Source organism: Struthio camelus, chromosome 29, assembly GCF_040807025.1.
Source record: "Struthio camelus isolate bStrCam1 chromosome 29, bStrCam1.hap1, whole genome shotgun sequence".
NCBI classification, from domain to species: Eukaryota; Metazoa; Chordata; class Aves; order Struthioniformes; family Struthionidae; genus Struthio; species Struthio camelus.
In genome coordinates this window covers 3,053,425-3,065,823 of record NC_090970.1, presented here as the reverse complement: position 1 = coordinate 3,065,823, position 12,399 = coordinate 3,053,425, and the positions used below count along the sequence as shown (strand labels likewise).

The following is a 12,399-nucleotide window of genomic DNA, read 5'->3' as shown; positions in this document are numbered from 1 at the left end:
TGGCTTTCCTGCAGGGGCCATGGAGTACTTGCTAGAAGCATGCAGTTGTGCTGCACAGCCCAGGCATCTGACATGGCCCTGCCAGCCTATTTCTGTGTCACTGCCTCAAGTGTCTGCATGGAATTACATCAGCTGTTTTGCAATGCAGGGATCTTCATATGTCTCGGCTTCCTCCTGAGTGGAGCTCTAGTTGTCCTAGGCATCTAGTGTCATTTCTGATGGCCAAAGAAATTCCCCACCTGGACCCCACCTGATGCTCTAGAAGGATGCAGGTGCCCCAGTTCCTCCATCAGAGCAAGCAGACACTGGCACATGCCTTGGACCACCTCTGTCTCTTCCAGTGTCCCCAGGAGTTTGTGTGTGAGCAACTGACTCCCACTCTCCATCTCCAGGGATTATAATGCTAGCCTAGACAAGGAGCTCGCATGCAGACCTCTCTGTTGTGTACACCAGCTTGGGCAAGGGGAATCCCACCTTCTGCATGTTTGTAGAGTTGACAGGAGGGATCTGAACCCCACTCCAGCGCATGGTCTTCTAAACAGGCATGAGAAACCCGAAAAATGGGTAAATGAACACCCTTCTTGTCCCCTTCTAAGTGTCCTGCCTAGTTAAGGCTAATCCACAGGAAAATGGATTTCCAATTTCCAAGAGGATGTTTCCACCTCTCATAGATAACCATCTTCTGATGAGATAATGACAGTGCTGTAACTGGTCTCCCTGTATTGTTCAGAGAGGGAGCAAAGGTGATTATTTTGGTGTTCGTCAGTGAACATTTCCCAGGAGGAGGGAGCACAAGGGACAGAAGCTGCTGCCTTCGGCTGGGCCTCTGCTCCTGAGTGGGGCCAGGCTCCTGGGACAGAGAGATCTCATGGTAACCTGGCAGCAGTGCCCATGTGTCCAGCTGTGTGCAGGAGCAGCTCCTCTGCCAAGAGCAGCAGGGCTGTGGGCACTGCCTGCTGCTGCTGAGAGGAGCTGAGAGAAGGCAGAGAGAAGTGAAAGGCAGTGTGGAGTGGGAGGAGAGAGGAGAGCTCCTTGTGGGAGACATCATCCCAGCCCTGAACACGGTAAGTCCCTGGCTATAGGACAACACTACTGCGTTTCCTGGAGGGGTCTTGTAAACCCAGTCAACTCCATGGCTGAATTTTTTAAGATCTCTCCCAGCTTCTCCATTGTGCAGGGGAGGAGGAGATGCTTTAGAGCAGAGATTCCCTGACATGCCGTCACAGGGACAGGGCATGCTGCTCCCTTCTCCCAGGGACAGCTGCAGGGCTGTGAAGTTGGAGTGTGCACACAGGTCTGCCCAGGGCTGTGATTCAGAGCAGTGTCCCTGCCCTGCAGAGGAAGGTGAAAAAAAGGGCTACTGGAAAGGGAAAGAACTTTCCTTCCAGGGCTTTCTGTTTCCTAATTCTGGCAGGCAAAAAAAAAGAAATTGTTTTCTGATTTGACAAGGGCCTGGGACTCACAAACCTTCACCCTCCGAGATCAGGAGGTCTGTGAGAAAGCTCAGCAAACCCCCTCAACCCCCATCTCAACCTACAGCAGCACCAGCATCACCTTTATGGGCTTCCTCAGGCTTTATGGGACCTGCCCCTAGGACTTGCAAGAACAGAGATACCCCTGCCCAAGTCCCAGACCTGGAAGGTTTCTGTAGGGCAGCACTGAGCCCACAGACGGTGGGATGGGGACTGTGATCATTGAGAGGGAAAAGATATTGGGGCTAAGAAAGCTGCCAGCAGGGGCAGCTGCAGGCAGCAGAGATGGGCAGGGAATGAGAGGGAACTGCTAGCAGAATCATCATGGGAGGATGGACTTTGGGCAAGTCATGGTCGATCCTTCCGACACAAACACCTTCCTCTGAGCAAGCTCCCTGTGTCTCCTCTCCCACCCAGCAGAGCCTCTGCCCTGAAAGCCATGGGGTCCAGGGCATGAGCTGCCTCCTCTGCAGCCAGACCTCCAGCAGAGGAGAGGGGCATCTCTCCTGCCATGGGTTCATTTCGTGCTGCCCAACAAAGGGGCTGAGAGTGACTGCTCTGCAAGTTCACTGTCTGTGAGGCAGCATGCCCAGGTGGGCAAGGTGAAGGCTTTTGTGAGTGCCCGTCTGTCTCTCTCTCCTTGCCTCCCTCAGCAGCAGGATCCTGGTGCTGCCCCTTGTTTCCCCTCCTCTCCATGCTGCTCCTCTTCTTGCTCTCAGGCTCTTCTGGGTTTGAGGGGTTTCAGGTGCAGTTCAGACACCGATGCTGCAAGTTGTGCAACAGAGGGGTGTGCATGGCAGGGAGGTGGCCCCAGCCTCCTCCTGACCTGTGGAGCTCCAGGAAATGCAGTCCGTGGGACTGGGAAATGAGCTGTCTCTCCCTGAAGGAGAGCCCGTCTGCAGTCCAACAGTCCTTTGCTTCCCTGTGGTGTCCTGCCAGGCTGCGAGCTGCCCTCTCGAAAGGCACCGCTGTCTCTCAGCTTCTCTCTGATAGCTGACAGACCTGTCAAGAAGGTTCAGAGATGCTGAGAGTATGGAGAAGGTGTTGGGAGGCTGTAGATGGGCAGCTGCAAAGAGCGCTGAGTGTCCTTGGCCAGAAGGGGAGTGTGGAGAGCTGCCTGAGGTGCCTGGAGAAAGGGTGAGGAGTTTGGAGATCTGCCCTTTGAAAGCCCACTCCTCTGCTCTCAGCAGGGGCTGGTTTCTTTTAAGGGTAACATCATCCTGCAGCTGAAAGAGTTCCGAGCGCAGGACAGCCTGGGAACAAGGCTAATAAATGAAATGTCCTCACTCTGCCCCAAGTGACAGTGGATGCTTTCCTCTCAGGACTCACAGTAAAAATGCTGAGGATTTCTACCTTGGGGTGACAGGGGCATCTCAGAGAAAATAAAAAATATTTAAAAAAAACCCCTGAAACTAATTTCTGCAAAACTCAGACGATGGACTTCATTTGACAGAAATTGTTCACCCCCATTCCCATGTACCCCCTACTGTACATGGGAGGCAATGTGGTGTTTTTAGTGAGAAATTGAACACTTCATTTGTTTAATTGTTTATTTTTAAAATTCTTTTCTAACTAGTCACTATCTTTTTCTCCTTGGACAGTTCCCCATACTCAGGGGGAGCAAAATGTCCAACGACAGCTTCCTCAACGGGTTCCTCCTCCTGGCGTTTGCGGACACGCGGGAGCTGCAGCTCTTGCACTTCTCGCTCTTCCTGGGCATCTACCTGGCTGCCCTCCTGGCCAACGGCCTCATCATCACAGCCGTAGCCTGCGACCACCGCCTCCACACCCCCATGTACTTCTTCCTCCTCCACCTTGCCCTCCTCGACCTGGCCTCCATCTCCACCACTGTCCCCAAATCCATGGCCAATTCCCTGAGGGACACCAGGACCATTTCCTACTCGGGATGTGCTGCTCAAGTGTTTCTGTTTGTCTTCTTGTTTGGAGCTGAGTATTCTCTTCTCACAGTCATGGCCTATGACCGCTACGTTGCCATCTGCAGACCCCTGCACTACGGGACCCTGGTGGGCTCAAGAGCTTGTGTCAGGATGGCAGCAGCTGCCAGGGCCAGTGGTTTTCTCTATGCTCTCCTGCACACTGCCAACACATTTTCCATACCTCTCTGGCAAGGCAATGTCCTGGACCAGCTCTTCTGTGAGATTCCCCAGATCCTCAAGCTCTCCTGCTCACAATCCTACCTCCGGGAAGTGGGGCTTCTTGTGTTTACTGCCTTTTTAATGTTTGGGTGTTTCGTTTTCATTTTGCTGTCCTACGTGCAGATCTTCAGAGCTGTGCTGAGGATGCCCTCTGAGCAGGGAAGGCACAAAGCCTTCTCCATGTGCCTCCCTCACCTGGCCGTGGTCTCCCTGTACATGAGCACTGTGATGGTTGCCTACCTGAAGCCCCCCTCCATGTCCTCCTCAGCTCTGGATCTGGTGGTGGCTGTTCTGTACTCAGTGGTGCCTCCAGCAGTGAACCCCCTCTTCTACAGCATGAGGAACAAGGAGCTCAGAGATGCCATGAGGAAAGTGGTGTCGTGGACATTTTTCAGCAGTGATAAAAGTGCCATTTCTCTCCACAAATGACTCCCACTGTGTCCCATAACGGGACTGAGCTTTGTTTGTTCACTTTAGTTTTCTGATTACTGTTATTACTGTTCTTGGCATAATTTCTTATCATATTGCTACATAAATGCTTAGATTCCCTCCACCTTTCCTGAGACTGCTCTGTCTCCCCTGGTGCCCATATCATATTGTGTCTAACACTGGGTCAGAGCTGACGCCCTCCCAGTTATCTCTGGAATAAAGTAGGTTCCTCCTGCTGCAGTCCCTGAAGGCTGGGCTCTTCCTCCAAAGCTGGTGTCAAGAAGAGGCCCAAGGAATTGCATCCCAGAAGGGCCTGCTGGGCTGGCTTCTCCATGGGTTCAGGAGCAAAAAGCTCATACTCATGTAATGACCTCTTAGAGACCAAGGGCTACATTTAGGACTCGGCCACCCATCGGTGCCCAGTGACAGCAAGGGGGATGAATGGTCACTGATTGACATGCCCAGAGCTGTCGCACATGTTCAGGCACAGTGTCAGATGCCTGTCCTTCTGGAGGGGAAGCTGGGGCTGCCAGGAGAGCCCAGGGGGATGTCCTGGGGCAGCGTGTGCCTGGGGTGGGCAGTGAGTGGAGCCTCACAAAGGGAGAGATGGTCCAAGGTGGAGTCACCTCAAGGGAAAGCACTAAACCCAGGTCTCCGCAGGCAAAGGAGGACTCTGCAATCCCAGGAGAGACAGTAAGGACCCAGCTGGCATGGGGAAGGCAGACTAGAGAGTGATTCATGTCGCTTTCTGTGAAATAGCAGAGGCAGGATCTAGAGGTGCAGCTGGGCACAGCAAGTACCCCTGGAAATGCTCCCTAGTCCCTCCAAGCACTTGCCACATCAGCAGACCCCTGGAGGGAGTAGAGGCCGTGATCCCCATTTGGTTGGGTCTGCTTCCCATCCTCACCAGTACCACCAGTGCAGAGGTGCAGAGTCCCTCCACGGCCCTGTGGCTCCACAGTGTGCTTGCTGTGCAGAGCAGCACTGTCAGCTCAGGACCCTGTAGGGAGAACAGGGGTGTGGGAATGGCAACGAGATCAGCGGAAGGATAGGGAGATAACAGGAGGAGGAAGTGGGACTGGGCTTGGAAGTTTCTTGGAGCGAAAAATGCTGACATTTAATTAAAAAAAAAAAAAACAACGTTCAGAGCGTGAGTACACTAAAGCAAGCTCATGGTGCAGAGCCAGAAGTCTTGCTGTCTTGGCCCTCCACATGGCTTGGGAAGTGACTGAAGAAGGGTTAATGCTCCCCACCCTCCCCGCTCACAGTGCCATCGTCCCTCCTGAAGGGTGGCACCAAAAGGAAGGCTGGGACCCTGTGTCAGAGCTTGCCTTGAAGGAAGCAGGACCAGGAGCCGTGTCAGGTTGCTGCTGTCCCTCAGGCCCTGTCCCCCGCACATGTCCTCGCGACAATCTCCCCCAGCCTGCATGCTGGCCCTTACCCCAAAAGTCACCTCCAGACAGGGCTCCACGCCCAGCTGGAGGACTGGGCATTCAGATATGACCCTTGGGAGGACGAGTCCTGTGCAGGACTGAAAGGGAGCGTGCAGGGGAGGTCCTGGGGCCAAGCACCGCAGCTCCTGGTGCCCTCTCTCCTGTGTCACCATCCTCTCTCAGGAGCACCTCCAGGTGCTTCATTCCCTGCCTGGGTGTGGAGAGGAGCTGCTGGAGGTCTTCTCTTCTCACCCCTGCTGCCCCCAGCTCTGCCCTGGTGTCAGCCCACAGGCTCTGCCTTGCATAATGTTATGTCTCCATACGCTCTCCTCTAAGACCACATAGGGACGCATAGTGCATAGCTCTGCTTGGAGCTGGCCACCATGACTTGCCTGCGCAGTCCCAGGAGAATCTAGCAAGACTGTGCTTGGAGACAGGGCTGTGATTGTCCTCAAAGTTGGTGGGATGGTCTGGCTCGGGGCTCAGGGCTTGGGAGGAGGAAAGGACAAGAGATAACAAGGACAAGCAGCAAAAGGAAATTTCAAATGAGTTTAAGGGAAAGAATAATAGTAATAGCCATGAGAGTGGAGCAGTTCTGGGGCAGGGGCCAGGAGATCTTCAAAAACTCTCCTGGAGAAAGCACTTACCAACCTGATCTAACTGTAAAGTTCGCCCAGCTCAGAGCAGATTGTGGTCCTGGAGGTCCAAAGTGGTCCCTCCCAATCTAAATGCTCTAGGAGGAAGGAGCTGGAAGGTGGAGAGAGGGGCAGGGGACACTGTTGTGGGGTTGAGATCTTGCTGGCCTTTGTAATACCTGGTCGACCGTGTCCTCGGAGTTACACAGTGAGTGAGTTCATCCTCAGAAGGAGTCTCTGCACCATGGGCAACAGGAGTCCAACCAGGGCAGGGAGACCGCAGAAAAGTTCTCAGGAAGACGCCAGGCATTCAGCCTGCTCAGTCCCATCTCCAGGGCTCATGGGTTACAGGGCATCAGCAGGGCTGCACCAGCTGCAGGGAGGGCATCGCTGCCCAGGGCAGGAGCAGATCCCCCTCTGCCCTCCCCTCTCTCTTCACCCCACAGAACAGAGATCGTGTTTCCCGTGCTGGCCCTCCCTGCCGGGCTGTGTGACCACCCAGAGGGGACACAGACTTCACGCTAAGGAAATGCAGGAGAGCCCAGGCTCATCTAGGGGAGTGGGGTCCCTCCACACCTGCTGGGTGGCCAGGGTGCAGGCTGCAGACCCCACTCGGTTCCCCGCAGACCTCCTGCCTGGGGCTGGAGGGTGCCCAGCAGCAAGGCAGGCACGCCTGGGGGGTCTAGTGCCATTGGGGTGGTGACCTCTGGAGCAGCCTCTCTCTGAAAGGGACTCAGGAGCTTCTCCACCTCCGTGTTAGTGGCAAAGGTAGTGTCCCAGCTTCTTCCCTCTGCAGAGCGGAGGATTTAATTCTCTGGAGAACAGGAAAAAGGAAACCCTTTTGTCCACAGGACTTCTACCACCCTGTCAAGCTTCTACCGTCTTCTCCTGCTTTATCACCCCAGAAACCCTTTGGCAGGGACATTTTTTTGGTTGCTGACCCTACTTCTGACCCTGCTTTGAGCAGCAGCAGGTTGCACTACAGGCTTCCTGTGGTCCCTTCAGCTTGAAGTATCCTAAAAGCCTGTGCTCTCAGGCCTCATTTCAAGCACCGAGCAAATGTTTCTGGGACATGTGTCGTTTGTGCTTTATGTGACCATCTTGAAGAAGGCTGGTGAACACCTCCTCCTCCCCGGTGACTGTAAGGGCAGCCTGGGAGGCACTGCCTCAGGCATATCTACATTACCCCTGAACTTCTTTGCATCCACCTTTAAGTCCATGGCCTGGATCCCCTCAGAGGTGAGGGGAGAACAGCAGGCTTTTCTGCAGTGTGATGTCTCTACCTCTGCAATTTGCACCTCGAAGTAGATGGTGCCATCCTCCCCTTTCTCAGGAACTCAGCCTGGGTGGGGATGGGAATGTGGAGGCTGTCTGTCACTGCAGTGATCTTGAGATGATGGAGAGGTAAGAGCAATAACAGAATCACCGCCATATATTCCAAAAGGAGCTCTGCAGAGAAGGACCTGGGGAGTCCTGGTGGGTGCTTGTGCTTAGACACCTGAGCTCTTCCTGAAAAACACTGTTTGCAATCTTTTTTTTTTAAAAAAAAAGAGACAACACCTTCATCAGCTGAAATGATTGACTAATTTTAACAAAATGTCAGTGCTTTCTCAGGATTACATAATGGAAATGTTGACGAAGGATATGAATCTCAGGAGAAGTAATTTTGACCTACCCCAAACTTCCATGACCACTACTCTTATGCTGTGGATTTAATCTCAGAATCCTTTCACATATTTCCACATGTCCTGATTACATTGATCATTTCTGAGGTCAACTTTGCATTAGACAAGCTGGGCATATGCCCTTCCCATAGTTTCCCAGTTTTCCTCCTCCCCTTCCTCTGTATCATTCAGGCACCTCTCAACTCCCTAGTCGCTGCTCTGAGCTTCAGGGAGTCGGAAGCTTGTCTCGTCTTTCAGCACTCTCATTGCCTCTTCAACCAACTCCTTCACTGTGTTTCTAACTAGCCTCCCCCATCTATTTGTCAAGAACATGTCAAGGAAGGCTATTCCTTGCAGACTGTGGACCTGCCTGGAGGCAACTTGCCCTTGACATACACTTGAGGATTGTATGTTATTTCTTAGGACACTGCATCATGTTTATATTGGTCTGATCAGAATTGAGACAAATCCTTCTGTGTCTGTTTGCAGCTAATTTTCTAAGGAAAGCAGGTGGGACTTGGTGCCCAGGAGCTGTAACATTCAGCTACAGGCTTGAGCGGGAAAAGGCTAGATGTTAAGCCGAGTGAGGGAAGTCCCCAGGGGCTGAGGAGAGAAATGTGAGGGCTGGGGAGGTGGGGAGGAAGGTTGTCCATACATGTCTCCTATCCAAACTACTGCTTTTCCTGCATGTCCAGGCTTCAGCAGGGGACCCTGTGGGTCAGTGTGAGTTGGAGAAGGTGGGTATCACTTCTTCTGAAACCTGAAGAATAAAAAAAGCTTGAAAAGCACACATCTCTCAGGTGCTCCTTGAAATCCTTCTCTTTTCAATACCCTCCTGAACACTTGCCAATTAGCCACAGAAGAACTGAAGAAAATGATGGAAAGAGACCTGGGTTGTTAGGGCTTTCTGCATTTTAATGACCCCTCGGAGGTATTTGGTGCTGAGCCCATGAACCTTGGATGCTGAGAGGAGGCTGCACAAACCTCTGAAGAAGTTGAAGTGAGAAGTAAATCCCAAGTTTCTTGGAGTGTTAAGGAGTCCCCCTGAGAGCCATTACTGACAAAGCCTCCCCAGGGGGCTGATGAGAGCACAAAGCTGGAGGCCCTGATTGCAGGTAGGCCAAGGCAACGTGCAGGTGCCTCTGTGATGCCAAGTCAGCCTTGATGTGTGTTATCAAGCAGATCAGCCAAGCCCCACAGCCAGCCCCTGGGAAGGGTGGTGATTTCCCTCACATGTTTCTCAGGCCTCTTCCTGGGGCAGTGTGAGGGTGGGCATGTGCAACGCCGAGTGCAGGACAATGATATGGCACCTCTTGGTCCTGTGGACAAGGTGACAGCAAGGCCCCCTGAGATAAGGAAACTGCTTCTCGTAGTCCTTGGTGGCAGAGACATCAGCCATAGCCAAGAGGCCAGAGACCTGGGTTCTGTTGGAGGCTTTCAGCCATGGCAATGCCCTCAGCCAGCTTCACCACAGTCTGTCCAACACTATCCCATGCCTGTGCCTCTTTCCCTGCACCCTGTAGACACCCAACATGCTTCCTCTCCTTTCACCGAATGGTCATTGTGAAACCTGTTCCGAAGGGCCAAGAACACCACGTGTGTGATGGTTCCACTTCAGAGCACAGACATGCTGGAATACATAGCAGGTGGCAATGTGCTGGTGAAAGGAGGTTCCCACCCAGAGAGCAAACCCTGCAGTGGCCAAGACCAGGGAGAACCAGTGCTGAGCTGTGCAGGGATGGCCAGAGAGGGGTTTGCTGCCTGAGCTGATTCTGCAGCACCTTGGGGCCTGTGACAGGAAGGACAATCTCCAGGAAGGACAAAGTGCCACTAAAGAAGTCCCTAGGCCTGGGCAGCTTTTGATCCAGACATCCCGAGGACATCCTTAGCCCAGTCCTTGTTCATATCATGTGAGGGGGTGAGAAGAGGTTCAGGGGGAGAAGAGCTGGAAGAGTTGGGGAATGCGGAGACATGAGTGGAGACCTTGGTGTGATGTGCCTCCCAGTCCTGCAGCACCCCTGGATGTCGCTGGGAAGGACCTTCCCTCCATGCCATGGTGTTGGTGTTCACTTGCTGGCACACAGGCCGCAAAATCATTTGAGACATCCTGTGGGGTCTGCCCCAAACTCACTCCACCAGCCCATGGCTTCCCTGGAGGTCCTGTGTGGTATGTGCCAGCCACTTGCGGTTCCTGCTGGGCACCCCAGGCACCTGGCACAGCACTAGAGGCCTTTCTTATTGCCTGAAAATGAGAGCCCTGAATTAACTAGAGTATCTGCAAAGCTGGGATGTGCCTGTGTCTTAGCTTTGTGGTGACTTGAGCGGCAGTATATACAGCTGGTGGAGCCTGGAGAGTGAGCTGGCTGTCCTTCTGGTGAACTCCTCCCTTTGGTCAGCTGAACAGCTCTGTGGGCTCCATAGAAACACACGGCAAATTAAAGTTCAGATGCCCCCAAAGATTTGGTGTACATTCAGGTGGCCAAGGGAACCCACCCCACCACCCCTCTGGCCCACAGCTGAGGCTCAGGAAGCATGTGGGTGTCTCAGAATTGCTCCATCACAGCTGGCACACACACACACACATGATTGGGCCAAGCCTGGAAGCTCAGCTGTCACCAGGGCTTTGGGTGCGAGCTGCTGACTCCCCTCTCCACCCCTATTGCTCATGGTGGCAGCTCAGACAAGGGCTTGCATGCAGGCACCTGCTTTGGGCACAGCTGAGCTGAGGCCAGAGGGATCCCACCTGCTAGGGGGTTGTGGGCTGCCTGGGAGGGAGCTGAATCCCCCTGCTGTCCAAGGCCTGCCAAGCTGACATGAACCACCTGCATTTCCTCCTCTGAATCCCTGCCCTGTGCAGGGGAAATGACCCCTCCCTCTCCCTCTCCCTGCCCAGGTCTGCTGCCTGGTGCTGGGACAGGAATAAGGCTTGACAGAGGGGAACACCCTCTCCACCTCTGTCCCCTGATGGGATCAAGCACGCTGCTGAAATCAGTCTCCCTCCACAGTCCAGAGAGGGACTGGAGGTGATGGGAGATCTTCTGGTCTGCTCTTTAGCTCCTGCACACAGGGAGATGCTGCTGGGCAGCTTCCTGCTGCTTGGAGGTTTCTGTAGGGCAGAGCTGGGATCACAGTGGGTGGGATGGGGTCTGTGTGGGGACAGAGGAAGAGCTCCCAGCAAGCACACCTCCAAGCAGCAGAGAGATGGTCCGAGAGGGAGAGGAAACTGCTACCAGAAACCTCATGCGAGACTGGAGTGCAGGAAACGCTCTGCCAGCCCCAGCAGTGCAGATGCTTTCCCCTCCGCAAGCCCCCTGCATCTGTCCGCTGCCACCCAGCAGAGCCCTCTGCCCTCCAGGCCAAGGGATCTAGCACCCAAATAGTCTTTTTGGTAGCCAGAGCCCCAGAAGAGGAGAGGAGCAGCTCTCCTGCTGAGTGCCCATTTCCTAAACCGTGACTAAGGGACTGAGGACAACTGCCCTGTGATGTCTCCATCTGGGAGGTGGTGTGCACAGCTGGGTTAGGGCAAGACCTTGCTCAGTGTCCCTCTCCTTCTGTCTTTGCCACCCTAGGCAGAAGCATCAAGGTGTTGCTCCTTGTTTCTCCCCCTGTCTGAGCTGCTCTTGTTCTTGCCCGGGGGCTTTCTGGAGATGGCATTTGCAGCTGCAGACTCTGACACAGACCCTGTGGTTTTAGCCATAGAGCTGTTTCTGTGGATGGAGTGAGAGGAGGAGTTCTCGTTCTTGCCTCAGGGGCTCAAAGGAGCAGAGTGTGGGGCTGGGGAATGAGCTGACTGTCCCTTCAGGACACCCCTCCTTTAAGACCCTTGACCCTCCCTGGGATAAGCTGCTTGGCTATGTGCTGCCCTCGAGAAGGGCACAGCTCTTCTGGAGGACGTGCGTGATAGCTGAATGTCCCATGCAGAAGCCCCAGAGGTGCTAAGGAGCTGGAACTGCTGCTGGCGGTGGCTGTGTGTGGGCAGCTGAAATAAGCCCTGTGTGTCTTTGGCTACAAGCTGACTGTTGAGAGCTCCCTCTGTGTCAGAGCCACATCACCGAGTCCTTCTTCTGATCATCAGAGCCATGCGCTTTGTCACACCCTCTCCATCACTCTCACAACATCTGAGCTGAGAAAGGGAGGAGAGTTTGGAGATGTGCGCTGTGCAAGTGGACACCACTATCAGCACAGGCCAGTTTCCTTTCAGGGTAAGTTGTGGCTGAGATTGTCCTCTGGCTGAGAGAGGTGAATGCCCAAGGCATCAGGGACTGGGACTGCTGGGGAGACCAGTGTGCTGGCTCTGTCGTAGGGCACAGGGAGAGCTTTGGCCTCTTAGGACTCACTCGTCTTCACACTGAGAGCAGTGTAGAGGGTGCATATTCCTTCCCTGCAGAGCAGACCAACAAGCAAGCCCCCCTCCCCTGCCCCCCACCCCAAACTGAAGCTGTTGCTTTGCTGGACAAAATGCCTCCGATTTGGGTGTGAAGATGCTGAACAGCCCTTCTGCATTAGCAAGACCGATGCCTCTGGAGCCCTCGGGCAGAGGTCCCTGCTCCTCATGGCACACTCAGCCAGCACAGGCTGGAGCTCGGGACAGGGAGTGGAACAAAGGTGCT

At 54.1% G+C, this 12,399-nt stretch overlaps 1 protein-coding gene across 1 annotated transcript; it reads left to right on the top strand.

The window, feature by feature from the left end:
* Nucleotides 1-3,097: 3,097 nt before the first annotated feature.
* LOC138062830 (olfactory receptor 14C36-like) lies at nt 3,098-4,057 on the top strand. Its single transcript, XM_068921881.1, has one exon. The coding sequence runs from the start codon at nt 3,098-3,100 to the stop codon at nt 4,055-4,057; it is 960 nt and encodes a 319-aa protein (XP_068777982.1).
* The last annotated feature ends 8,342 nt before the right edge of the window (nt 4,058-12,399 follow it).

Coding starts and splice junctions, on each gene's coding strand:
- LOC138062830 (XM_068921881.1), top strand. CDS start 3,098: ATGTCCAACGACAGCTTCCTCAACGGGTTCCTCCTCCTGGCGTTTGCG.